At 45.1% G+C, this 24,847-nt stretch overlaps 3 protein-coding genes across 4 annotated transcripts in view; 1 reads left to right on the top strand and 2 right to left on the bottom strand.

The window, feature by feature from the left end:
• The first annotated feature begins 407 nt into the window (after positions 1-407).
• On the top strand, positions 408-2,670 carry LOC121585600 (secreted protein C). Its single transcript, XM_041901923.1, has 3 exons — positions 408-511; positions 607-665; positions 749-2,670. The coding sequence occupies exons 1-3, from the start codon at positions 489-491 to the stop codon at positions 2,251-2,253; spliced, it is 1,587 nt and encodes a 528-aa protein (XP_041757857.1). The 5' UTR covers positions 408-488; the 3' UTR covers positions 2,254-2,670.
• A 17,498-nt stretch (positions 2,671-20,168) lies between these two features.
• Positions 20,169-24,681, bottom strand: LOC121586527 (trophoblast glycoprotein-like). Of its 2 annotated transcripts, XR_006003949.2 has the most exons (3): positions 24,021-24,681; positions 22,713-23,710; positions 20,169-20,249 (listed from the first exon to the last, which is right to left on the bottom strand). XR_006003949.2 is itself a non-coding variant. In XM_041903276.1 (2 exons), exons 1-2 carry the CDS (start codon positions 24,281-24,283, stop codon positions 22,828-22,830), a joined length of 1,146 nt encoding a protein of 381 aa, XP_041759210.1. In that variant the 5' UTR covers positions 24,284-24,681; the 3' UTR covers positions 22,339-22,827. The 2 variants fall into 2 exon arrangements, 1 of the variants encoding a protein (XP_041759210.1); XM_041903276.1 differs by lacking the exon at positions 20,169-20,249 and having other exon boundaries at positions 22,339-23,710.
• The window catches only part of LOC121586528 (transmembrane protein 222), a 29,469-nt gene continuing 24,790 nt past the window's right edge, over positions 20,169-24,847 (bottom strand). The window contains exon 7 of the mRNA XM_041903279.2: positions 20,169-20,249. The gene's annotated coding sequence lies outside the window, so the exon portion shown is untranslated. The remainder of the gene's footprint in view (positions 20,250-24,847) is intronic.

Genomic DNA, 24,847 nt, shown 5'->3' with positions numbered 1-24,847 from the left:
TCACATCAGATCTTTTCGAATCAGCTCTTTTTCAGAGCCGATCTGATTTGTCAAAAAGACTAATTAGTGAAACCAAGATCAGAATTGGGCTGCCTGTGCAAATGCAGCCTTACTGCCTTGAGTAGTTGATATATCAGCTGAGTGTATATTTATAGCTTGAACATCCAGTCCTCATCACTGTTTGATTGATTGATCATGTTCAGCTGCATGTCATTGTGATGTCATAACGATAGCCCTCTTTGGGTGAATTTCAAAAGTCTTTCCTTAACTCGTTGCGTCCTCTCTCCTCACCTAGATTATTTTAAAATCTGTCCACTCCACAAAGACGTATAGCAGAGCATGATTAATCAATCAGCCAGTGATTGGCTGGCAACTGCAGGTTCAGGCAATAAATACACACCAAACGGGTATGTCAACTAAGCAAGGCAGTAAGTCACTACTTGTGGACCATTGCGTTGACTTCGCTGTTGGTGATTTAAGGCTTAGATATGGCTTTTGGAATTAATTTGGGGTAAGATTCTTTGAACAATGTATTTTAGATCTACTGCAAGGTTGCTGCTTGTATTTGCAATGTTGATGTGTGACGGCCACTTATTTTCTTGACAGGCTTGTCCTCGTTTGTTCATTGTTTGCAGAACACTTAAGCTATACATGGGCTCCACATGGTAAGGCATGAACAACAAACATTGTCATTTTTGTTAGACCAGCCTTCAAGTTTGGTGCTTAATCTGACTTCCCTTCTGTTTAGATGCCCAGAGAGTAAGAGGCTATGGGTTTTCTGGCTCTTCCAGAATGGCAGTTGAGCAGAGACAAACCGGTGGCAGCTATCCCCAGGATCAATTCAGACCAGCCTCTAGTACTTCTGGTTCAGTCTGGAGTGAAGATGCCCACCGCGGGACTGGACCGAACACCCTCAGAGGTGTTGCTCCAAGCGCCAGCCAGCCAGGTCCAAGGGGCTCTGGATCTACCCCAAGCAGCCATTTCACCTCCGCCCAGACAAAGGGTAAGAGGACCCGCTCCAAGAATACCGACATTCGCCTCTCTGGCTCTATAGCCAGTGGAACCTCTGTCAGACAGAACAAGCATCACACCATGGCCAGCAGAACCTCTGGGCAAAGTGTCACCAACCCCAGTGCAGTAAAGCCAGTTTCAAGTTGGGAGGCAAAGAGAATCCAGCCCAACACTATTCATTCAGTACAACCTCACTCGAGCAGCTCTGGATTAGTTCAGAATCCCCCTGTTAGTAATCTGAAACGATCTACTCCTAACAACTATGGCTCTACCCAGAGTGGAACAAGGTTCTCCACCTCCAGACAACCCAACCAAGGCCTTGTCCAGACTCAGAGTAGAGGAGCCCCCAGCCTCTATGTTCAAGCTGCTACCCACACCACCTTCCTCACACGCTATGTCCAGGACCTGAAGCAAGGGAGCAGCTCCTCTACCCTGGCTTCCAAGGGACCAATAGAAATCTCTGCCCAGTCAATTTCCACTCGTGACCGTGAAGTTCCCGCAAGTGGTTCTTCACAAACTAAATTTATGCGTTTTGGTTCTACTCAAGGTGGGAGTGCAACAAAAAGCTACAAGCCCAGCTTCTCCCAAGATGTTATGCAATACCAGAGCAGGTCTGATAGTAGAAGTGGTTCGACCTCCAATCAATATGCCCAAACCTCTGGCCAGAGCGATGGAGCCTCTACCTCAAGTAGTGGCATCCCCACTCCTAGCCTGGCCTCTCGCGCCAGTCTTTTTTACCCAAGCTCTACACGTAGTGGAAACTCCTATGGCACCTACAAGCCTGGCTCTACCCTTAGTGCAACACCAAGCCAAAGCCTGTTGCCCTCTAACCAGGGTGGAAGGGGTTCAACCTACAGCCAGAATGTCCTTGCTACACCTGCCCAAAGGAAGTATGGACAAATGTCTGCTCAGTGGAGGAGCTACCAGCCCAGCTATACTGCCAGTAGTGGGCCAATCTCCAGCCTCTTCAATGCTGCCAGTTCTTCAACCTTCATCCAGAATGCCCCTGCCACAGCCCAGAAGCCAAGTAGCTTTGCCTGGGGGCAGGATTATAGCGATCAGCCCAGCTATACTCCCAATGCAGTGAGGTCCAACCCTAGCTCTGCCAGAGGCCCTACCCAGAGCAGGACCAGCAGTGGCATCTCCACCACCCCTCAACGCTTTGCCCCGACCATCATCCACAACATCCCAGAATGGTACGGTGGATCTCCAATCCAACGGCTTAAAGACCCTGCTCAGTAGGAGTAGTGCCTCCTCCCCTAGCCACTCCAAACCCAGCTCCTCATGTCAGCAAACCACACTGCACTTGCCAAGTAGGAAGGCCCCAGCACTACCTACATCTGAGTCCAGAGCTTTAGTAGACTAGGGGAGCCCAGAACACGACAAAGTGGGATCTGTAGCCACCAGCTGGTTTTCTCCATATTTAATGCCACTTAGGCTGTGTTTAGGTTTACACAGGCAGCTTATTGATCTTCTTGCAGCTCGGCTCTTGGGCAAAAGATCAGAATTGGGCTGCTTGTGTAAATGCATCCTTGGCACCTCTGATGTCTTTGCGTTCATGTATGCGTATTATAATCTGTTTGTCTTCTAGGAGCTAAGACATGGACTTGATGCCAGGATTCTCTACTTAAATGGTTTTAAATAAAATTGACTAATACATTCTAGTCTTTCGTGTATCCATTTTAAATTGTTTGAGACCAATCCTTTGAAAGCATTCAAGACAATGTCAGTGTTGTGGTACTCAGGTTACTTGATCCAGCAGAAGCAATGTTTGTGCTCTGGCATTTGATAGGCTATTTTCCATCACTGGGACTGGACCTCTGCAATCAATGAGCCTGAAGCAGAGTTTTGGGCCTGATGCCCTTGTTAATATTAATGGTGGCTCTAATGCACTCTGGACTTAAAACCCTCCTAAAAGTTTTCAGACTATGTGAAGTATTTAATTGACTGCTAACCAGCCTGGGTTCAGATTGTATTCCAAGTCTTCATGTGTGCCTGGCTCAGTGGAACCAATAAAATATTTCCAAAAGTACAAACCCGTATCCTGCCCATCTGGCATTCCAGGCTCAAGCGACCACAAAGGTTTTTAAATACAATTTGATCCCAGGTCTGACTAGTTAGCGACGGAGTAAAGATTCAGAATAGGTTCCCTTTCTTACGTTTGTTATATTGTTGACACATTTGCACTGAGGCGTATGACTGGAGCCAGGAAGGGCACACCAGTCTGTCACAGTAAAATAAACAGCGAGAGCGAGCAACACCTCGCATGCATTGACCATCCATGTGTGGTGGCTCAAATCAAAGATGCTATTTCCTGCCAGAGGAAGTGGAGGCACAGAATTTTTTTAAGGAGCGGTTTCCTTTCCTCTCTTTTTCCATCACGCCTGGCAACATTCATACTAAAGAAAGAAAATAGAGAATTAACATTCATGCGGAAGAAATGGTCAGAAATATAAAAGAGAAATAAGTATTTCATTGGCATCAGCAGAAACTATCATAATGACAGGACATTTAGACGGAGGGTAGATTTGCAGGAAGAGGAGAAAGGTGTCATAAATCATACTAAAAATGAGTTATATTAATCAACAGAGGATGGAGGTGACTTCTGTTCTCTCTAACGGGAGACAACACTCTTCTCTGTCCGTCAGGCCATTCAACAATCTGCTTCATCCATGATGTTTCATCATCATAATAAGCATACAACGTACATCTTGCTCTCTCTTTCCATCTCTCTCTCTCTTTCAATTCAATGGGATTTATTGGCATGGTAAACATACAGTGCCATCGGAAAGTATTCAGACCCCTTGACTTTTTCCACATCTTATTCTAAAATTGAGTAAAAACACAATACCCCATAATGACAAAGCAAAAACAGGTTTTTAGAAATTTTTTAAAACGGAAAGTATTCAGACCCTTTCCTCAGTACTTTGTTGAAGCACCTTTGGCAGCAATTACAGCCTTGAGTCTTCTTGGGTATGACGTTACAAGCTTGGCACACCTGTATTTAGGGAATTTCTCACATTCTTCTCTGCAGATCCTCTCAAGCTCTGTCAGGTTGGATGGGGAGCGTTGCTGCACAAATATTTTCATGTCTCTCCAGAGATGTTCGATCGGGTTCAAGTCCGGGCTCTGGCTGGGCCACTCAAGGACATTCAGAGTCTTGTCCCGAAGCCACTCCTGCGGTGTCTTGGCTGTGTGCTTAGGGTCATTGTCCTGTTGGAAGGTAAACCTTCGCCCCAGTCTGAGGTCCTGAGAGCTCTGGAGCAGGTTTTCATCAAGGATCTCTTTGTACTTTGCTCCGTTCATCTTTCCCTCGATCCTGACTAGTCTCCCAGTCCCTGCCGCTGAAAAACATCCCCACAGCATGATGCTGCCACCACCATGTTTCACCGTAGGGATGATGCCAGGTTTCCTACAGACGTGACACTTGGCATTCAGGCCAAAGAGTTCAATCTTGGTTTCATCAGACCAGAGAATCTTGTTTCTCATAGTCTGAGAGTCTTTAGGTGCCTTTTGGCAAACTCCAAGCAGGCTGTCATGTGCCTTTTACTGAGGAGTGGCTTCCGCCTGGCCACTCTACCATAAAGGCCTGATTGGTGGAGTGCTGCAGAGATGTTTGTCCTTCTGGAAGGTTCTCCCATCTCCACAGAGGAACTCTGGAGCTCTGTCAGAGTGACCATTGGGTTCTTGGTCACCTCCATGACCAAGGCCCTTCTCCCCGATTGCTCAGTTTGGCCGGGCGGCCAGCTCTAGGAAGAGTCTTGGTGGTTCCAAACTTCTTCCATTTAAGAATGATGGAGGCCACTGTGTTCTTGGGGACCTTCAATGCTGCAGACATTTTTTGGTACCCTTCCCCAGATCTGTGCCTCGACACAATCCTGTCTCGGAGCTCTACGGACAATTCCTTCGACCTCATGGCTTGGTTTTTGCTCTGACATGCACTGTCAACTGTGGGACCTCAATTTTGTGTCTCATAGCAAAGGGTCTGAATACTTATGTAAATAAGGTATTTCTGTTTTTTGGGTGAAGAAATTAAGGTAATAGTAACCTGAGATATAACAAGCTTAAGACTCCTCCCCCTGCTGGTGAGAGGTCAAGCTACCTATAGAGAGCCACGCCTTCCGCAGTGACCACGCTGATCACAGATTCATCATCAGAAATGACAAGTGAAGCAGAGCCCTGTCCAAGTCCATCCTAGAGTTCTAGCGTTACACAAGCATTGTTTTTTTTAGCCACGATAACATTTACTACAACAAATATTAGCTAGCAATGTTAAATCTAGATTTTGTTTCAACCACAATAACAATCATTTTACATATACATTTTCATAATTTTATTTGTGCATTTAAAAGGTCCCGATTGACTCAGTAAACTACACATACTGGTAAATTGATATCTATAATAATTTCACAAGACAGATATGTGCTGTGTGAGGAAATGAGAGGCCATCGCAAATCAAGAGTAAAGTACCTCATTGTTACCCAGAAATGATTTGATTTGGAGATAAAAAACTGCTGCATTGGACCTTTAATGAGAGGGAAGGGGACTTGATCCCTGATGTGTTGAGATGACTGCTGTTTCCAGATGAATTTATTGTATTGTCTTTGGCCCTGTGTCCTCACAACTCAATACCAGATACCAGGCCATTGATGCATGAATTAGATATAAAGTGGGCTAGGAGTTTCGAATGTCTCTTTCTTTCCTTCCTTTAAAAACCGGTCAAGACCATGATATTACTCACAGAGAACACAGTCATTTAGCCATATATTACACAGTCACAGCCATACATACAGTGCCTTCAGAAAGTATTCATACCCCTTGACCGATTCCACATTTTGTTGTGTTACAGCCTGAATTCAAAATGGATTCAATTGATTGATTTTCTCACCCATCTACACATACTACCCCATAATAACAATGTGAAAACATGTTTTTAGAAATGTTTGCAAGTTTATAAAAAATGTAATACAGAAATATCTTCTTTACATATGTATTCACACCCCTGAGTCAATACTTTGGAGAAGCACCTTTGGCAGTGATTACAATTGTGCGTCTTTCTGGGTAAGTCTCTAAGAGCTTTCCACACCTGGATTGTGCAACATTTGCACATTATTCTTTTCAGAATTCTTCAAGCTCTGTCAAATTGGTTGTTGATCATTACTAGACAACCATTTTCAGGTCTTGCCATAGATTTTCAAGCAGATTTAAGTCAAAACTGTAACTCTGCCACTCAGGAACATTCACTGTCTTCTTGGTAAGCAACTCCGGTGTAGATTTGGCCTTGTGTTTTAGGTTATTGTCCTGATGAAAGATAAATTCATCTCCCAGTCTCTGGTGGAAAGCAGATTGAACCAGGTTTTCCTCTAGGATTTTGCCTATGCTTAGCTCCATTCCGTTTCTTTTTTATCCTGAAAAACTCCCCAGTCCTTAACGATTACAAGCATACCCATAACCAATGTTCCCTCTAATTTTTTCTGGCACTGTACAAATTTCAGGTCTGCTGAGTGCAAACTTGAACATTGGGAAAATTCTGTGCAACTTCCAACGCGCGTTTACTGTGAACACTGAGGCTGGACCCGCTTTAAATTACAGTTTTAACAGTGGCCATGTAAGCTACTGTGGCTATTTGATCATAATGTAAGCCTACCAGAGTTGTAGGCCTACATTAAAAACAATGGAGAAAATGCATCCCATAACATTTTAACATGGAAATAGCTGTTCTAACATTCAGCCTACAGTAGCAGTCAATGTGTGGTGTTCAATGTAGGCCTACATTCCATGGGACTTTTGAAAATAAAACATGCAGGGCTTGACATTAACCTGTTTATCCACTTGTCCTTCAGACAAGGAGGTGACTGAAAATGCTGTTGTGTTGTTTGATGCAAGAAACCACTTTACAAAATAAAATTCATTATTATTCTCATACCATTATTGCATATAATTAAATGATGCTACCCTCTGCCTATTGGCTACTTAGCTTATTCAAGCCAGTCTCAAAATACAACAATGCCTCTTTAAGACAAAAGAAAAGCTCTTTACCTGACTCGCATTTCAAAGGTGTCTAGAAATGTACACATTTTGTGCTCTTGTAGGAAGCAATCACTCCCCGTTTGCTGACTACAAATGATCTATAACTGGGCCAATAACTCACTAACTAGCAAAGGATATGAACAAAATGTGCACGTGGCTACATGCAGCTCTTGCTTTGATCTCAAAACAAGCGCATCTACTCATGACCGCTCATGCTGTAAACACAGTTCAGTTCAAAGTAAATGGCACAGATCCATATATAGCAATGGTCTATTTGCATATAGGCCTACTGCAGCTCTGATTGTTTATGCCACACCGGTCTGTGTAGAGTATGGGCTGAGTCATGCCTGTCAATGCAATAGAATCCTACTCCAATACGTTCTGCCTAAAACAACATCTCTTGCATAGTTAGTTTTGTTTCGGTATGTTGCATTGAAAGAGGCCAATATTGCGTTGATTCGATCACAATTGCCACAGTAAATGGAAATGTTGATAGTGTTAACAGGGAAAATAGAACAGGGGTCACTAACCTTTTCTGAGTAATTTTCACTTTCTGAGTCAAAATGCAAGCCAAGATCTACTGCTCAGATTTTTTAAAATGTTTTATTGCTCTCTGGGCCCGCCAGCAATGTAGAGTTTGGACACATTAAATGGTTCAAATTGGCAACAGTTCGCCTACCCGGCGAGCAGGGCAGCTGAATCAGGTGCACCTTCCGCCAACAGCCCAAGACAAATACAATAAAATAGGAACACAAGGCTTTATCGTTGGGTTTTTTACAGAAATGTTTGGCGATCAACTAGGCATGCCTTGGAGATCCACAAGTCGATCGACCGGTTGGCGACCACATTTTTACATTGACATTTTAGTCATTTATTATTATTATTATTTTTTTTTCATACTGGCCCCCCGTTGGAAACGAACCCACAACCCTGGCGTTGCAAACACCATGCTCTACCAACTGAGCTACATCCCTGCCGGCCATTCCCTCCCCTACCCTGGACGACGCTGGGCCAATTGTGCGCCGCCTCATGGGTCTCCTGGTCACGGCCGGCTACGACAGAGCCTGGATTCGAACCAGGATCTCTAGTGGCACAGCTAGCACTGCGATGCAGTGCCTTAGACCACAACTCTCTAGACCACTGCTCTAGAAAGTTAAGTGAAGTTCAAATGCTTCTCTCTGTGGGCTGATATTTCTGCACAGCAGTCCCTGGGATCTGCTCGGCAGTCTAGGGGCTACTGCGCACACGCAGTTTAGAGGGACCATTGTCCATAACATACATACATTTTAGTCATTTAGCAGACGCTCTTATCCAGAGCGACTTACAGACATGATGTGATGCAGCCACCACTATGCTTGAAAATATGGAGAGTGGTGCCCCAAACATAACACGTTGTATTCAGGACAAAATGTTAATTGCTTTGCCACATTTTTTTGCAGTATTACTTTAGTGCCTTGTTGGAAACAGGATGCAAGTTTTGAAAAAAAAGATTCTGTACAGGCTTCCTTCTTTTCACTCTGTCATTTAGGTTAGTATTATGGAGTAATAACTACAATCTTGTTGATCCATCCTCAGTTTTCTCCTGTCACAGCCATTAAACACTGTAACTGTTTTAAAGTCACCATTGGCCTCATGGTGAATTCCCTGAGCTGTTTCATTCCTCTCCTGCAACTGATTTAGGAAGGACACCTGTATTGTTGTAGTGACTGGGTGTATTGATACACTATCCAAAGTGTAATTAATAACTTCACCATGCTCAAAGGGATATTTCATGTCTGTTTTTTTTACCTATATACCAATAGGTGCCCTTCTTTGCGAGGCATTGGAAAACCTCCCTGGTCTTTGTGGTTGAATCACTGTCCATGTAACTTATTATGTGACTTGTTAATTACATTTTTTACTCCTGAACTCATTTAGGCTTGCCATAACAAAGGGGTTAGGGTTTCAGCTTTTCATTTTTTATTAATTTGTAAACATTTCCACTTTGACATTATGGGGTATTGTGTGTAGGCCAGCGAGAAAGAAATCTCAATTTAATCCATTTTCAATTCAGGCTGTGTGAATACTTTTTGAAGGTACATTGTCTGTGCTCCAAGAGGACCAATGGCAGGAGTTTTTCCTCTAGATGATGAAATGTATAATGGCTTAGCGCTGGAATGCTCAAATCAATTAATTGTGTTTTAGCTCCAAACGACCAATTAATCTTCAGACTGTGTGTCAAGATCGTCGTTAGATGAAGCGGACCAAGGCGCAGCGTGATAAGCGTACATACTTTATTTAGTGTACACGACACGAACCAAAACAATAAACAAAACGATACGTGAAGTCCTAGGTTAATAACACAAAACCTTACGGAACAAGATCCCACAAAATAACAGTGCCAAACAGGCTGCCTAAGTATTGCCCCCAATCAGAGACAACAAGCTACAGCTGCCTCTGATTGGGAACCACCCTGGCCAACATAGATATACACGAACTAGAACACAAACCTAGAAAACTAAACAATAGAAAATCCACACCCTGGCTCAACATTTAAAAGTCCCCAGAGCCAGGGCGTGACAGTACCCCCCCCAAAGGCGCGGACTGTGACCGCGCCAACCAAACACAACAGGGGAGGGGCCGGGTGGGCCTTCCGCCTCGGAGGCGGATCCGGCTCCGGGCGTGACCACCACTCTATCCCTACCCCCCCGTTGCGCCCCTGGTCTGGTCTGGCCCCGCTGGCCGGAGCTGGACTGGACACTGGTGGAGCGGATTGCTCTGGCTCCGGTGTGGAGCAGCTGACCGGTGCCGGACCAGGCACCGGTGGAACAGGCACGGACCGTGCCGGACTGACGACGCGCACCACTGGCTTGGTGTGGGGAGCAGGAACGGGCTGGACCGGGCTGGCGACGCGCACCACTGGCTTGGTGCAGGGAGCAGGAACGGGCCGGATCGGGCTGACGACGCGCACCACTGGCTTGGTGCGGGGAGCAGGAACGGGCCGGACCGGGCTGACGACGCACACCATTGGCTTGGTGCGGGGAGCAGGAACGGGCCTGACCGTACTGGGAACACACACCACTGGCCTTGTGCGGGAATCAGGAACGGGCCGGACCAGACTGGTGACACACACCACTTGCTTGGTGCGAGGAGCGGGACTGGGTTTCCTCATTAACCTCCGCTCCCTCTGCTGCCTAACCAGTTCCTCTCGCCGTGCCTCCACACTCTCCTTCTCCCTCGTGACCAGTGGCCCCCGTAACCTGGCAGCCTCCTCTGCTAACCTGCTGAACCGCTCTATCGCGGCCTCCCGCTGCCTCGTCGTCCACGGCGTGAGCCCCCCCCTAAACATTTTTTGGGCTTGTCTCTCCCCCGTGAACATGGCCTCCATGGCTCTCGCCAGACTCTCACTCTTCTCCTCCCAAGTCCATCCTCTCTCCTCTTCACACTGCTTGATCCAGTCGTGGTGGGATCTTCTGTCAAGATCGTCGTTAGATGAAGCGGACCAAGGCGCAGCGTGATAAGCGGACATACTTTATTTAGTGTACACGACACGAACCAAAACAATAAACAAAACGATACGTGAAGTCCTAGGTTAATAACACAAAACCTTACGGAACAAGATCCCACAAAATAACAGTGCCAAACAGGCTGCCTAAGTATGGTCCCCAATCAGAGACAACAAGCTACAGCTGCCTCTGATTGGGAACCACCCTGGCCAACATAGATATACACGAACTAGAACACAAACCTAGAAAACTAAACAATAGAAAATCCACACCCTGGCTCAACATTTAATAGTCCCCAGAGCCAGGGCGTGACACTGTGTTCCTGCTTCCTGGAAAATGCCCTATTTGAAAAGAGAAACCATATTTCTTAGGGAGAACAAACCCAACCAATCCTCCACCTTCACCATATTGCCTTTATTTTCAACCCTTCCACAGCAACACAATAGAAAGGCCTTGATCAGATCAAATGACACCAGACTTGACGGTCACGGTATGTAGGACAGAAAGCATAAAGCCTGGTATGAATGGCAGATCCTCTAATCTGTAAGGTAACTGGCAGAGATGAAGAGAGACGTATGGCCGTGTGTGCGTGCTTCTGTCCGTGCTTGTGTGTGTGGAGAGTTAGGAGGACAGAGAAGGAAAAACAGAGTGTCTAATTAATCTCATCCCCTCTAAACAACCGAAGCTACAACAGAACATAACTTCTTACAAGCCACATGGACAGACAGACAAAGGGGCCGTCACACAAATACACACACATGCTTGCACACACGCACGAGCACACACACACACACACACTCACACTCACACGGACGGACGGACGGACGGACGGACACACACACACACACACACACACACACACACACACACACACACTCAGCTGGGAGAGGGCTATGCCCACAACAGAGCCTGAAGCTGGAAGGATTTATAAGAGTCTGCAGAAATATTCCACAACTGGTGGTGCATTTACAGTTGTTGTCACTTCTCAGATCAATGGTGGTCTGTTTGTGAAGACTTCAGAGGGAAGCCACATTAGTGTGGTTTCAGTATTTTACTTGACTCTTTCTCTCTCTTTCAAATGACTGTTTTTGTTTTTACCAAATGCCTTTGTTTCTAATTCTCTGAGAGCTCAATCTCCTAGTCGAACAATCTGTAGTGGATGGAAGTCTTGTGATACAAGATTGTATTATTTTTAGGTAGATAGAGACTATTATGATGAAATGTACCACACCATAAAAAAACCAACACATCCAGCCCCTTCTTTGGAGAGAGGAGACCTGAATGCTTCAGAAACGCCTAGAGCTTGTGTGTGTGCGTGCCTGTGTGTGCGTATAAGGCTTTGTTTACACAGCCACCCATAGAACCCAAATCTGATTCTCTTTCTATATCCAATATTTTTTTCCGACTGTCCACACTTGGTTTTACATGTGACCAATATCAGATTTGCGCATTAACTAACACTGATGTGCCTCCCGAGTGGCGCAGCGGTCTAAGGCACTGCATCGCAGTGCTTGAGGAATCACTACAGATCCAGGTTCGATCCCGGGCTGTGTCGCAGCCGGCCGCGACCGGGAGACCCATGAGGCGGCACACAATTGGCCCAGCGTCATCCGGGTTAGGGGAGGGTTTGGCCAGCCGGGATGTCCTTGTCCCATCGCGCTCTAGCGACGCCTGTGGTGGGCTGGGCGCATACGTACTGACACGGTCGCCAGTTGTACAGTGTTTCCTCTGACACATTGGTGCGGCTGGCTTCCGGGTTTTTTGTTGTTGCTGTTTACACATTAGAGAAAATATCAGATAGGTATCAGATATACAAATAATTGGCAAAAGATCTGAATTGTTCTGCCTGTTTGAACGCAGCCTTTGTGTGTGCCGATACAGCCGGCCCTTCTGAAAGTGATGAATGGGAGGCCGCTCTGCTTTAATGGGTGGATTGCTTCAGCTGTACCAACTGCTCTCCCACCTCTCCCTGCTCTCCCACCTCTCCTTGCTCTCCCACCCAATAGATGGGTCAAACCCTCTGTGGTTCTCTAGCTGTCTCAGGACTGACATGCTGGACAGGAGACACTAGCCTGCATGGTCCCAGATCTGTTTGTATGTATAGCCAACTCCTATTGTTGTTGCACCAGGCTATAGAGATCCAGATACGGCTGGGTAAATATGATATGTCCATGGAGAGTTGGTTAAATGGGTAGAGGGGAGGAGTAGAGCCTGCTCTTCAATTTCAATCAGTTGGTGGAATTATGGCCGTGGACATACTGTGATATATACGAAGGCCACCAAATGTGAAGGAAGGGAATCTTACAGTAACATATTGTATGTTATTGGTATGCTGATTCTAACTGATTGTGGTTCACTTGAGGTGCTGGTCATGTAAGCTACAATGGTGTCAGACTTGGGATAATGATTGTTGCTTTGAAACCAGTTGTGGTTTGATCTTCATAATGGCCCTGGAGGGGATGGCTGCTGTTTTACAGGCTCCTAACCAATTGTGCTATTTTGTTCGTTTGTAGCTTATTTTTTAACTTATTGTGTACATAATGTTGCTGCTACCGTCTCTTATGACCGAAAATAACTTCTGGACATCAGAACAGCGATTACTCACATCGCACTGGACAAATATTTTTTCTTTAACGAGTCCGGCGCAAAGGATATACTGCTTTCTCGGGAACGGGCCCAAATCCCCGTCATTTGCCTGAAGAAAATATGGAGAAAAAGGGGGCGGAGTTCTGAGAACTCGTAGGTGAGTGAGTAAACTTCCACTACCATCCATACTGTTGGCCAACGTGCAATCATTGGAAAACAAAATGGATGATCTACGATCAAGAATATCCTACCAACGTGACATTAAAAACTGTAATATCTTATGTTTCACTGAGTCATGGCTGAACGATCACACGGATAATATAGAGCTGGTGGGATTTTCCATGCATCGGCAGGACAGAGAAGCTACGTCTGGTAAGAAGAGGGGCAGGGTGTGTGTCTATTTGTCAATAACAGCTGGTGCGCGATGTCTAATATTAAAGAAGTCTCGAGGTATTGCTCGCCTGAGGTAGAGTACTTTATGATAAGCTGTAGACCACACTATCTACCAAGAGAGTTCTCATCTATATTATTCGTAGCTGTCTATTTACCACCACAAATCGATGCTGGCACTAAGACTGCACTCAACGAGCTGTATAAGGCCATAAGCAAACAAGAAGATGCTCATCCAGAAGCGGCGCTCCTAGTGGCCGGGGACTTAATTTTTTTTTTTTGTTGTTGACATTTTAGTCATTTAGCAGACACTCTTATCCAGAGCGACTTACAATTAGTGAGTGCATACATTTTTCATACTGGCCCCCCGTGGGAAACGAACCCACAACCCTTGCTTTGCAAGCGCCATGCTCTCCCAACTGAGCTACAGGAGGGCCAATAATGCAGGCAAACTTTAATCCGTTTTACCTCATTTCTACCAGCATGTCACATGTGCAACCAGAGGAAAAAAAACTCTAGACCACCTTTACTCCACAAACAGAGACGCATACAAAACTCTCCCTTGCCCTCCATTTGGCAAATCTGACCATAATTCTATCCCCCTGATTCCTGCTTACAAGCAAAAACTAAAGCAGGAAGTACCAGTGACTTGCTCAATACGGAAGTGGTCAGATGACGCGGATGCTACACTACAGAACTGTTTTTCTAGCACAGACTGGAATATGTTCCGGGATTCATCCAATGGCATTGAGGAGTATACAACCTCAGTCATATCCCAACCAGAAGCAATGGATTACAGGCAACATCTGCATCGAGCTAAAGGCTAGAGCCTCCGCTTTCAAGGACCGGGACACTAATCTGGACGCTTATAAGAAATCCCGCTACGCCCTCAGACGAACCATCAAACAGGCAAAGCATCAATACAGGATTAAGATTGAATCCTACTCCACCGCCTCTGACGCTCGTCGGATGTGGCAGGGCTTGAAAACGATTACGTACTACAAAGGGAAACTCAGCTCAGCTCAAATCAAATCAAATGTATTGGTCACATACACATGGTTAGCAGATGTTATTGCGAGTGTAGCGAAATGCTTGTGCTTCTAGTTCCGACAGTGCAGCAATATCTAGCAAGTAAAATCTAACAGTTCCACAACAAAAACCTAATACACACAGATCTAAGTAAAGGAATGGAATAAGAATATATAAATATATGGATGAGCAATGTCATTATCAGAGTGGCATAGTCTAAGATGTAATTGATAGTATAGAATACAGAATATACATATGAGATGGGTAATGCAAGATATCTAAACATAATTAAAGTGGCATTATTAAAGTGACTAGTGTTCCATTTATTAAAGTGGCCAGTGATTTTCAAGTCTGTATGTAGGCAGCAGCCTCTCTGTGCTAGTGATGGCTGTTTAACAGTCTGATGGCCTTGAGATAGAAGCTGTTTTTCAGTTTCTCGGTCCCAGCTTTGATGCACCTGTACCTGACCTCGCCTTCCAGATGATAGCGGGTGAACAGGCAGTGGCTCGGGTGGTACTCCTTGTTCACTCATGACTGCATGGCCAGGCACAACTCCAACACCATCATTAAGTTTGCCGATGACACAACAGTGGTAGGCCTGATCACCGACAACGACGAGACAGCCTATATGGAGGAGGTCAGAGACCTGGCCGTGTGGTGCCAGGACAACAACCTCTTCCTCAACGTGATCAAGACAAAGGAGATGATTGTGGACTACAGGAAAAAGAAGAGGACCGAGCACGCCCCCATTCTCATCGACGGGGCTGTAGTGGAGTAGGTTGAGAGCTTCAAGTTCCTTGGTATCCACATCACCAAAAAACGAACATGGTCCAAGCACACCAAGACAGTCGTGAAGAGGGCACGACAAAACCTATTCCCCCTAAGGAGACTGAAAAGATTTGGCATGGGTCCTCAGATCCTCAAAAGGTTCTACAGCTGCATCATCGAGAGCATCCTGACTGGTTGCATCACTGCCTGGTATGGCAACTGCTCGGCCTCCGACCGCAAGGGACTACAGAGGGTAGTGCGTACGGCCCAGTACATCACTGGGGCCAAGCTTCCTGCCATCCAGGACCTCTATACCAGGCAGTGTCAGAGGAAGGCGCTAAAAATTGTCAAAGACTCCAGCCACCCTAGTAATAGACTGTTCTCTCTGCTACCGCACGGCAAGCGGTACCCGGACGCCAAGTCTAGGTCCAAGAGGCTTCTAAACAGCTTCTATCCCCAAGCCATAAGACTCCTGAACATCTAATCAAATGGCTACCCTGACTATTTGCATTGCCCCCCCTGGAGTGGCCTAGCCAGTCCCCAGATCTCAACCCCATAGAAAATCTTTGGAGGGAGTTGAAAGTCTGTGTTGCCCAGTGACAGCCCCAAAACATCACTGCTCTAGAGGAGATCTGCATGGAGGAATGGGCCAAAATACCAGCAACAGTGTGTGAAAACCTTGTGAAGACTTACAGAAAACGTTTGACCTGTGTCATTGCCAACAAAGGGTATATAACAAAGTATTGAGAAACTTTTGTTACTGACCAAATACTTATTTTCCACCATAATTCGCAAATAAATTCATTAAAAATCCTACAATGTGATTTTCTGGATTTTTTTTCCTCATTTTGTCTGTCATAGTTGACGTGTACCTATGATGAAAATTACAGGCCTCTCTCATCTTTTTAAGTGGGAGAACTTGCACAATTGGTGGCTGACTAAATACTTTTTTCCCCCACTGTATCTATGCATAGTCACTTTAATAACTCTACCTACATGTACATATTACCTCAATTACCTCGACTAACCGGTGCCCCTGCACATTGACTCGGTACCGGTACCGCCTGTATATAGCCTCGCTATTGTTATTTTTACTGCTGCTCTTTAATTATTTGTTACTTTTATTTCGTATTATTTTATATTGTATTTTGTTGTGTGATTTTTTGGGGTATTCTTTCTTAAAACTGCATTGTTGGTTAAGGGCTTGTAAGTAAGCATTTCAATGTAAGGTCTACCCCTGTTGTATTTGGGACATTGATTTTAGTTGTCCATGATGATCTTTTTGGCCTTCCTGTGACATTGGGTGCTGTAGTTGTCCTGGAGGGCAGGTAGTTTGCCCCCAGTGATGCGTTGTGCAGACGCACCACCCTCTGGAGAGCCCTGCGGTTGTGAGCGGTGCAGTTGTGGCGCATGTGACAAATAAAGTTTGATTTGATTTGATTTGTTCCACTTCTGGGCAAAGTCAGAGGCCAGAGGCTACAGATCCTTCACAGTGTGTCACAGAGGAACCACCATGGAGAAGAGAGAGAGAGAGACAGAGCGACAGAGACAGACAGAGGTGAGAGAGAGACAGAGCGACAGAGACAGAGAGAGGTGAGAGAGAGACAGAGAGAGGAAGAGGGAGAAAGAGAGAGCGAGAGGAAGAGAGCGAGAGAGACGCTTAGAGAGAATGGAAGAAAGGATGAAGAAAGAAAGGGAGATAGGAGGGAGGAAGAGAGAAAGAAAGAGAGAGAAAGACAAAGAAAGTTGCTCCTCCTTCTCCAGAGCTCTGTCTGTCTGTCTGTTTGCCATACCATAGTGTGGATGCCACTTTGTCTTTGCCGTCATGCCGCTGACTGTTGTGGTCTTTTTTTTTACATGTTCAATTTCTCACAGATGTGGGATTCACTTTTAAGCCATATTTTCTATCATGGTGATTAAACCTAGTTAATGGCGCCAATATGTTCCCCAACAGAAAGGACTCATATAAATAGCTAATTGCCTGAGAGGAAGGTTTTCAAAAGTAACTTAGAAACATAAAATTAATTTGTTCCCTTCTTTCTCTTTATTTAGTAGCCAAACCACATAGCAGAGATTAGTGAAAATAATAAAATATGAATGAATGAAAGTTGCCTCTTCAAAAACTGCCCAGTGGTCTTGCAAAACTTTTGTATCATTCAAGTCGTTAAAAAACCCCAGCTTCTTGCTGGAATCGGAAAAGAAGGAATGAAAATCCAATTATAAACCAGGGATTTTCTCTGTCAAACAGGAACTGCCCATGTGGGAGAGAGACATGGCAGTATTTGATTGCCACATTCTAGAAGAGACAGTGGTGTCTTTGTGGCAATCATCTCTATGCGGGGGATGTAAACATGATTTTTCATCATCATACAACACAAAACAACAACAACAATTAATTGGTTTAATTTGTCTAGTGGTTTTAACTAGCTAGCCTGTGTTCCTCTGGTGAAGAGGATGCCATGGAGAGAGACAGGGCCAGTTTATATTAAATATATTTATCTTTCTTTCTCTCTCCATGTCTTTCTCTTCTCTCTCTCTCTCTAGCTATCTAACACTCTCTCTGCTCTTCCTTCCCTGCTGTGACAACCTTGCAGCCCAACCTATTGAAAACTGACACCATAGATTCTTCAAGACAGCAGTTGTGGCCAGAGCCAGAACTCATAAGTATGTTAATCGAACCCAGTCACAGTTCCACCTAATAATAACCTGAAGAGCAAGTAATGACCAACAGTCACCAATCTCTGTTCAGCTCTTCTGTTTTAGTTCCAAATTGCACCCTATTCTCTTTATAGTGCACTACAAAATGAAATCTCATGCTTTGCTCTAGTCGTGACACATTGTTTAAAGGCAGAAGGAAATAGGCCTACTTCTCATGTATTTCCGTCCCAGTGGCAATTATTAAGAATGATGACACTTCACTGATAATGGCTGCTGTATCAGATTGCTACTTAGACTGTGCCAAAAATGGCACCCTATTCCCTATATAGTGCACTTCTGTCCCTCATCAAATGTAGTGCACTATATAGGGAATAGGCGTCAAAAGTACTGTACTATAGGGAATAGGGTGCCACTTCAGATGCACCCTAGTCATGATGGGGGGAGGAGCTAGCTACTATCACGTCACAAGGCATCTTAGCATGGCAGGACAATGCACAGTTCACAGAACCTGCCATTAGCCTATTAGAGGCTGTCTTTGTTTTGTGTGATAATATCATTTGACAAAGGATAGGCCTTCGACCACACACACACGGACACTCACACTCTCTCTCTCTTCCTCTTCCTCCCCCTCTCTCGCCATCTCTCTTCCTATCTCTCTCTCTCTCTCTCTCTCTCGCAGCACTCCCTGCATCTGTTTGGCCATGGCCAGTAGAACATTGCAATTAGTAGTGGAGCTTTGCTCATAGTTAGGTCTTTCTCTGTGACACGTCCTACATCACGACGGCCACATAGGGATTGAGTCAGCTTTTGTGCAGGAGGATAATGAGGAACAATACTGAGATGAGGGCCGGTTGAGTCAGAGAGTAATGAGAGTGAAACTCTGTTCAATTCAACCACACCAGAGTAGAGCACCTTCCTGTTTTATGAAGTTATTGTGTCTGTTAGAAATGGTACCCTAATCCCTACATAGTGCACTACTTTTGACCAGGGCTATGGAGAATAGGGTGCATTTCAGACCAAGCCATTGTATTTTGTTCTATTCTCTCTACCACCAGCAAACCACCGCAAAACCAAGCTGACACATAGGAATTTATTCAAGTATATATATAAAAAGGAAAACCTCATTCAAATATGCTTTTAGAATTTCAAGATTGGTTAAAAGGATTCTACACAATGTCTATACTTTCTATTTAACTAAAAAAAAATGCAATCAAAATGAAAACTTCAAATGGAGATATAAATAAGAAATGTGTTCATTGTTGCTTTGTTCTCCCTCTCTAGTTTTCACACACCAGACTAAACATTAACCTGGTACCAATTACCAAGTGGAGCTTTCTCACTGTGACGTTAGACATCATGACAGAAACATCACAGATCATGACAAAGAGCACATCTCAAAGAGAACCCCCTTCATATGTACACCCAACACATCCCATTTAGGTCAACTATCACTTCACAAATTGGAAATAAACACTGCTTACAGTAGAGGAATTACATATAATTGAAGTGTATAAGAAATATTATAAACTGGGTGGTTTGAGCCCTGAATTCTGATTGGCTGAAAGCCATTGTATATCAGACCGTATACCACAAGTATGACAAAACATTTAGTTTTACTGCTCTAATTACGTTGGTAACCAGTTTATAATAGCAATAAGGCTCCTCGGGGGTTTGTGATATATGGCCAATATACCACGGTTAAGGGCTGTGTCTAGGCACTCAACGTTGCGTCGTACGTAAGAACAGCCCTTAGCAGTAGTATATTGGCCATATACCACACCTCCTCTGGCCTTATTGCTTAAGTATATTTCTGTTGTAAGAAGGAAGGCAACAACAGTTCCTTAACTGCACTGGTTAATAAGAGCAGAGCAGGCCTCAGCCACTGAATGAAACTGCTGCTGCCTGCTCTGCTGCTGGCATTCCAGACTCATCTGTATCTTATCACTGAAAAGTCCCCTAAACAGAAAAAGCTGTAGCTCCACACAGGCTTTCCTTCCTTTAAAGAGAATGGCTGTTGTCTTCGAGGAGGAGGGATGGCTTTTGGCTCAGCCCCATGCACCCCCAGCCTCTGCTTCAGCCCCAGCCTCAGCCATATAGCTCCATCCTCAGCTCCAGGTCCAGCCCTATAGCCCCAGGCTCGTCCTGGTTCTCATCATCTTGACAATAAAACTAGAGAACTTAAAACAAAGCAAATTTTCATGAAAGAGGGTCTGGAGATTTTCATTGCTGGATGACTGTGGCTGTGCAGTGTGAACTGAATGAACAGTCCTCCTTTTTCCCCTCATCTCATCTCTGTGGAGAGAGAAAGAGAGGGAGAGAGAGAGTTGATTTTAGGAAAGAGGAGAGGTTCTCCTCCCTTTGGAATGCTATGGAGACTAATCTGCTGGGATTCCATTCAGGCACCCTGGGGCAGAGGGACAGAATACCAAAGAACTGCTCCTCAGTCCTGGGGTGAGCTGGCCCTCAGAGCTCAATGAGAGATTGCCTGCGTCCCAATGGCACCATATTCCCTTTATAAGTGCACTACTTTTGACCAGGGCCCATACAGGAAATATGGTGCAATTTCAGACACAGCCATTGTGCCTAAGTTTCACAGGGGTTGATGTCACACAACCTGCATTTTATGAGCTGATTAATTTGCCGTTACGTGAGCTTGGTAGAGATAGTATATACATTTACAATATCTCTCCTCAAATAACAATATTAAAGTAAAGTGTGATGTATAAGAACAGTCTTCCGTTTTATTACTTCAGCTTAATGAATTACAGTGCCTTGCAAAAGTATTCATCCCCCTTAGCGTTTTTCCTATTTTGTTGCATTACAACCTGTAATTTAAATTGATTTTTATTTGGATTTCATGTAATGGACATACACAAAATAGTCCAAATTGGTGAAGTGAAATGAAAAAAATAACTTATTTCAAAAAAATTAAATAACGGAAAAGTGGTGCGTGCATATGTATTCACCCCCTTTGCTATGAAGCCCCTAAATAAGATCTGGTGCAACCAATTACCTTCAAAAGTCACATAATTAGTTAAGTCCATCTGTGTGCAATCTAAGTGTAACATGATCTCAGTATATATACACCTGTTCTGAAAGGCCCCAGAGTCTGCAACACCACTAAGCAAGGGGCACCACCAAGCAAGCAGCACCATGAAGACCAAGGAGCTCTCCAAACAGGCCAGGGACAAAGTTGTGGAGAAGTACAGATCAGGGTTGGGTTATAAAAAAATATCAGAAACATTGAACATCCCACGGAGCACCATTAAATCCATTATTAAAAAATGGAAAGAATATGGCACCACAACAAACCTGCCAAGAGAGGGCCGCCCACCAAAACTCACGGACCAGGCAAGGAGGGCATTAATCAGAGAGGCAACAAAGAGACCAAATATAACCCTGAAGGAGCTGCAAAGCTCCACAGCGGAGATTGGAGTATCTGTCCATAGGACCACTTTAAGCCGTATACTCCACAGAGCTGGGCTTTACAGAAGAGTGGCCAGAAAAAAGCCACTGCTTAAAGAAAAAAATAAGCAAACACGTTTGGTCTTCACCAAGAGGCATGTGGGAGACTCCCCAAACATATGGAAGAAGGTACTCTGGTCAGATGAGACAAAAATTGAGCTTTTTGGCCATCAAGGAAAACGCTATGTCTGGCGCAAACCCAACACCTCTCATCACCTCTCATCACCTCGAGAACACCATCCCCACAGTAAAGCATGGTGGTGGCAGCATCATGCTGTGGGGATGTTTTTCATCGGCATCGGCAGGGACTGGGAAACTGGTCAGAATTGAAGGAATGACGGATGGAGCTAAATACAGGGAAATTCTTGAAGGAAACCTGTTTCAGTCTTCCATAGAATTGAGACTGGGACGGAGGTTCACCTTCCAGCAGGACAATGACCCTAAGCATACTGCTAAAGCAACACTCGAGTGGTTTAAGGGGAAACATTTACATGTCTTGGAATGACCTAGTCAAAGCCCAGACCTCAATCCAATTGAGAATCTTTGACTTAAAGATTGTACACCAGCAGAACCCATCCAACTTGAAGGAGCTGGAGGAGTTTTGCCTTGAAGAATGGGCAAAAATCCCAGTGGCTAGATGTGCCAAGCTTATAGAGACATACTCCAAGAGACTTGCAGCTGTAATTGCTGCAAAAGGTGGCTCTACAAAGTATTGACTTTGTGGGGGGGGGGTGAATAGTTATGCACGCACAAGTTCTGTTTTTCTGTCTTATTTCTTGTTTGTTTCACCCAAAAAAATATTTTGCATCTTCAAAGTGGTAGGCATGTTGTGTAAATCAAATGGTACAAACCCCCCCAAAATCTATTTTATTTCCAGGTTGTAAGGCAACAAAATAGGAAAAATGCCAAGGGGGGTGAATACTTTCGCAAGTCACTGTAAGTATATTCATCCATATCTTTTCTCAGTTCCAAGATTCAAAACATACATAAATGATATTGTCCAATTGTCGTTTCACTCCTTCACGTGATACTTCACTCTAGGACAGACAAAGAAGCACCTCTTTTAAGAGGGGAAAATCATTGTAGAAGAACAGTCAGTCAGTATAACAGTTCTCTTTCACAGTCCATGCCCATTTATTTGTTAGCCAGGGGTAATCCCTAGTCTCAGACAATGTGCGGACTAAAAGGGAGGACTGGTTGCGAAGGACTACAGATCAGACAGACAGTGAATGCTTTAATCATGGACATAGCTACTGGGAAAACAATAACAATGCTCAGTTATATACTTACTGTTATGTACAGTGTTTACATGATCTTCTCTACTTATAAATGCAATAGAAAGAAAGTCCAATGTTTTCAATTATGAAAGAAGGATCATGGAAGCCCCTTGAGTGTCCTGATATCATCAAATGTCTGCCGTGGTGGAGACCTGTGAGAGCCTGGGGTCGGAGTCGAGCTCGTAGCGGTATCCCTCCAACACCTCCGTGCACGCTTCCCGCATGTCATTGATCCTCTTCTTGATGCCCTGCCGGTTGAGGTAGAGGACCAAGAGGAAGACGAGTCCCACGAAGCCCAAGACGATCCCCAGGAACACGTAGGAAGTCTGGAGGGCCAGGTCCGCCCCCTCATTCACCCTGTGGCACCCTAGCGCCACCCTGTCCCCGCCCACGCCAGCCTGTCCAGCCACCCCAGCCGCCAGCCTCAGCAGAGAGATGTTCCTCATGTCTGGGGGGAAGGCACACACCAGGCCCTCTGCGTCCCCCACATGTCCGTGGGAGGAGTTGAGCCAGGCAGCGAAGGGCTCCATGCCACAGATACAGGTCCAGGGGTTCTCCCCTAGAAGGAGACTCGCCCCGGTAGGCAGCGAGTCCAGCTCAGCCAGGCCCTCCTCCTGGATGGTCCACAGAGCGTTGAGGGTCAGATCCAGCTGCTCCAGAGAGTCCAGCCCAGATAAGGTGCTGTTGTGGAGGGCCGCCAGGGAGTTGTTGGCCAGGATGAGCCTCCGCAGGCCACCCAGGTAGGAGAAGGCGTGAGAGGGCAGGTAGATCAGCCTGTTCCCTGACAGGTCCAGGGTCCGGAGCTCCCCCAGTGTGGACCAGCAAAGAGACGTAGCCAGGTCCATGACAGAGGAGTGGTTGTAGAGAGCTCGGCTGAGGTTGAGCTCCCTGAGGGTGTGGCCCGGAACAGTGAAGGCCTCTGGGTTGATGACAGCCAGCTGGTTGGAGCTCAGGTCCAGAGAACGGAGGGAACGCAGCCCGGAGAACGTCTGAGACTCTACCTCTGTTATCCTGCAAGGAGGGAGGGAAAGTGGGAGCAGAGGATGTATAGTCACTCATGGTCTATAATTACAGGAATAACACAATAGTAATCACATGGTTGATTCAAGATTACCCAACACAACAGGACACTACTCATCAAATGTTTCATGCTAAGAGGCATTCAAAAGTGTGAGAAAAAATATATAGACAAACTCTATGACGTGTTTGCTATAATAATACATTGATATTTCAAATCATGAGGAAAATATAAACTTGGGTCTACTAAAAGTAGTCTAAACTACAATTTTTTTTTTTTTTCGTTTGGCAATGTTTCTCTTACCTGTTGTTACTCAGTGACAGTGTCGTTAAATTGTCCAGCCCTTTGAACGATTCCGGTCCAATTCTGCTGATCTGATTTCCCGTTATAAACAGATTCCTCGTGTACCCTGGTATCCCGGACGGGACACTCCGCAAGTACTTGGAAACACACTTGACTGTGTGCGCGGCTTCTGAGCATTCGCAACGAAGAGGGCACGCGGATGCGCGCCCGGAGATCGAACAGAGCAGCACACAGAAAACCATCTGTAGAGCCAAATCCGGCATTTTAAAAAACAAATATGCTATGCGATACCAGAACAGTGATATAGTTTTTATACATTCAAAACAAAAACTCTCCTTTACAGAGCGACAGAGCGACACTCACGGAAATTGACTTGATTGCCATTTCAAACGAAGAACAAACTCGCCCCTCTTGCTTTCTTTTCTAAGCGCAACAAAAGTTATGCATATGCTTTAGGCTACAGAGCATTGACTGCGCACACTAGCTATATAGAAATATATGCATCCTACTGCCGATGAGAGTGAAACGTGGAGAGAGAGTCCTGTCGTACACTGGTCAGATTGTCCTCAGGGTCTCCTTGACCCGTTCTGTTCTGTATTACAAGTCCTGGCTGGATGTTCAACTTCTTAGCATTTCTGAAGCCCACGTGTGACTGAGAGGCAGTGTCTGATTTCTATGACGGGGCTGTTTGATCCCTGCGGATGCAAGCGGGTCGAAGCTGCTCTCAAACAAAGAAATTAAAGCACCATCGGGTCGTCGGCTACAATAAGCCAGGAGGGGCTTTCCAGCTTTCCACGCACCTTACATTTACATTTACATTTTAGTCA

This window comes from Coregonus clupeaformis, chromosome 17 (assembly GCF_020615455.1).
Source record: "Coregonus clupeaformis isolate EN_2021a chromosome 17, ASM2061545v1, whole genome shotgun sequence".
In the NCBI taxonomy this organism is placed as follows: Eukaryota; Metazoa; Chordata; class Actinopteri; order Salmoniformes; family Salmonidae; genus Coregonus; species Coregonus clupeaformis.
This window is presented reverse-complemented; position numbering and strand designations above follow the sequence as displayed.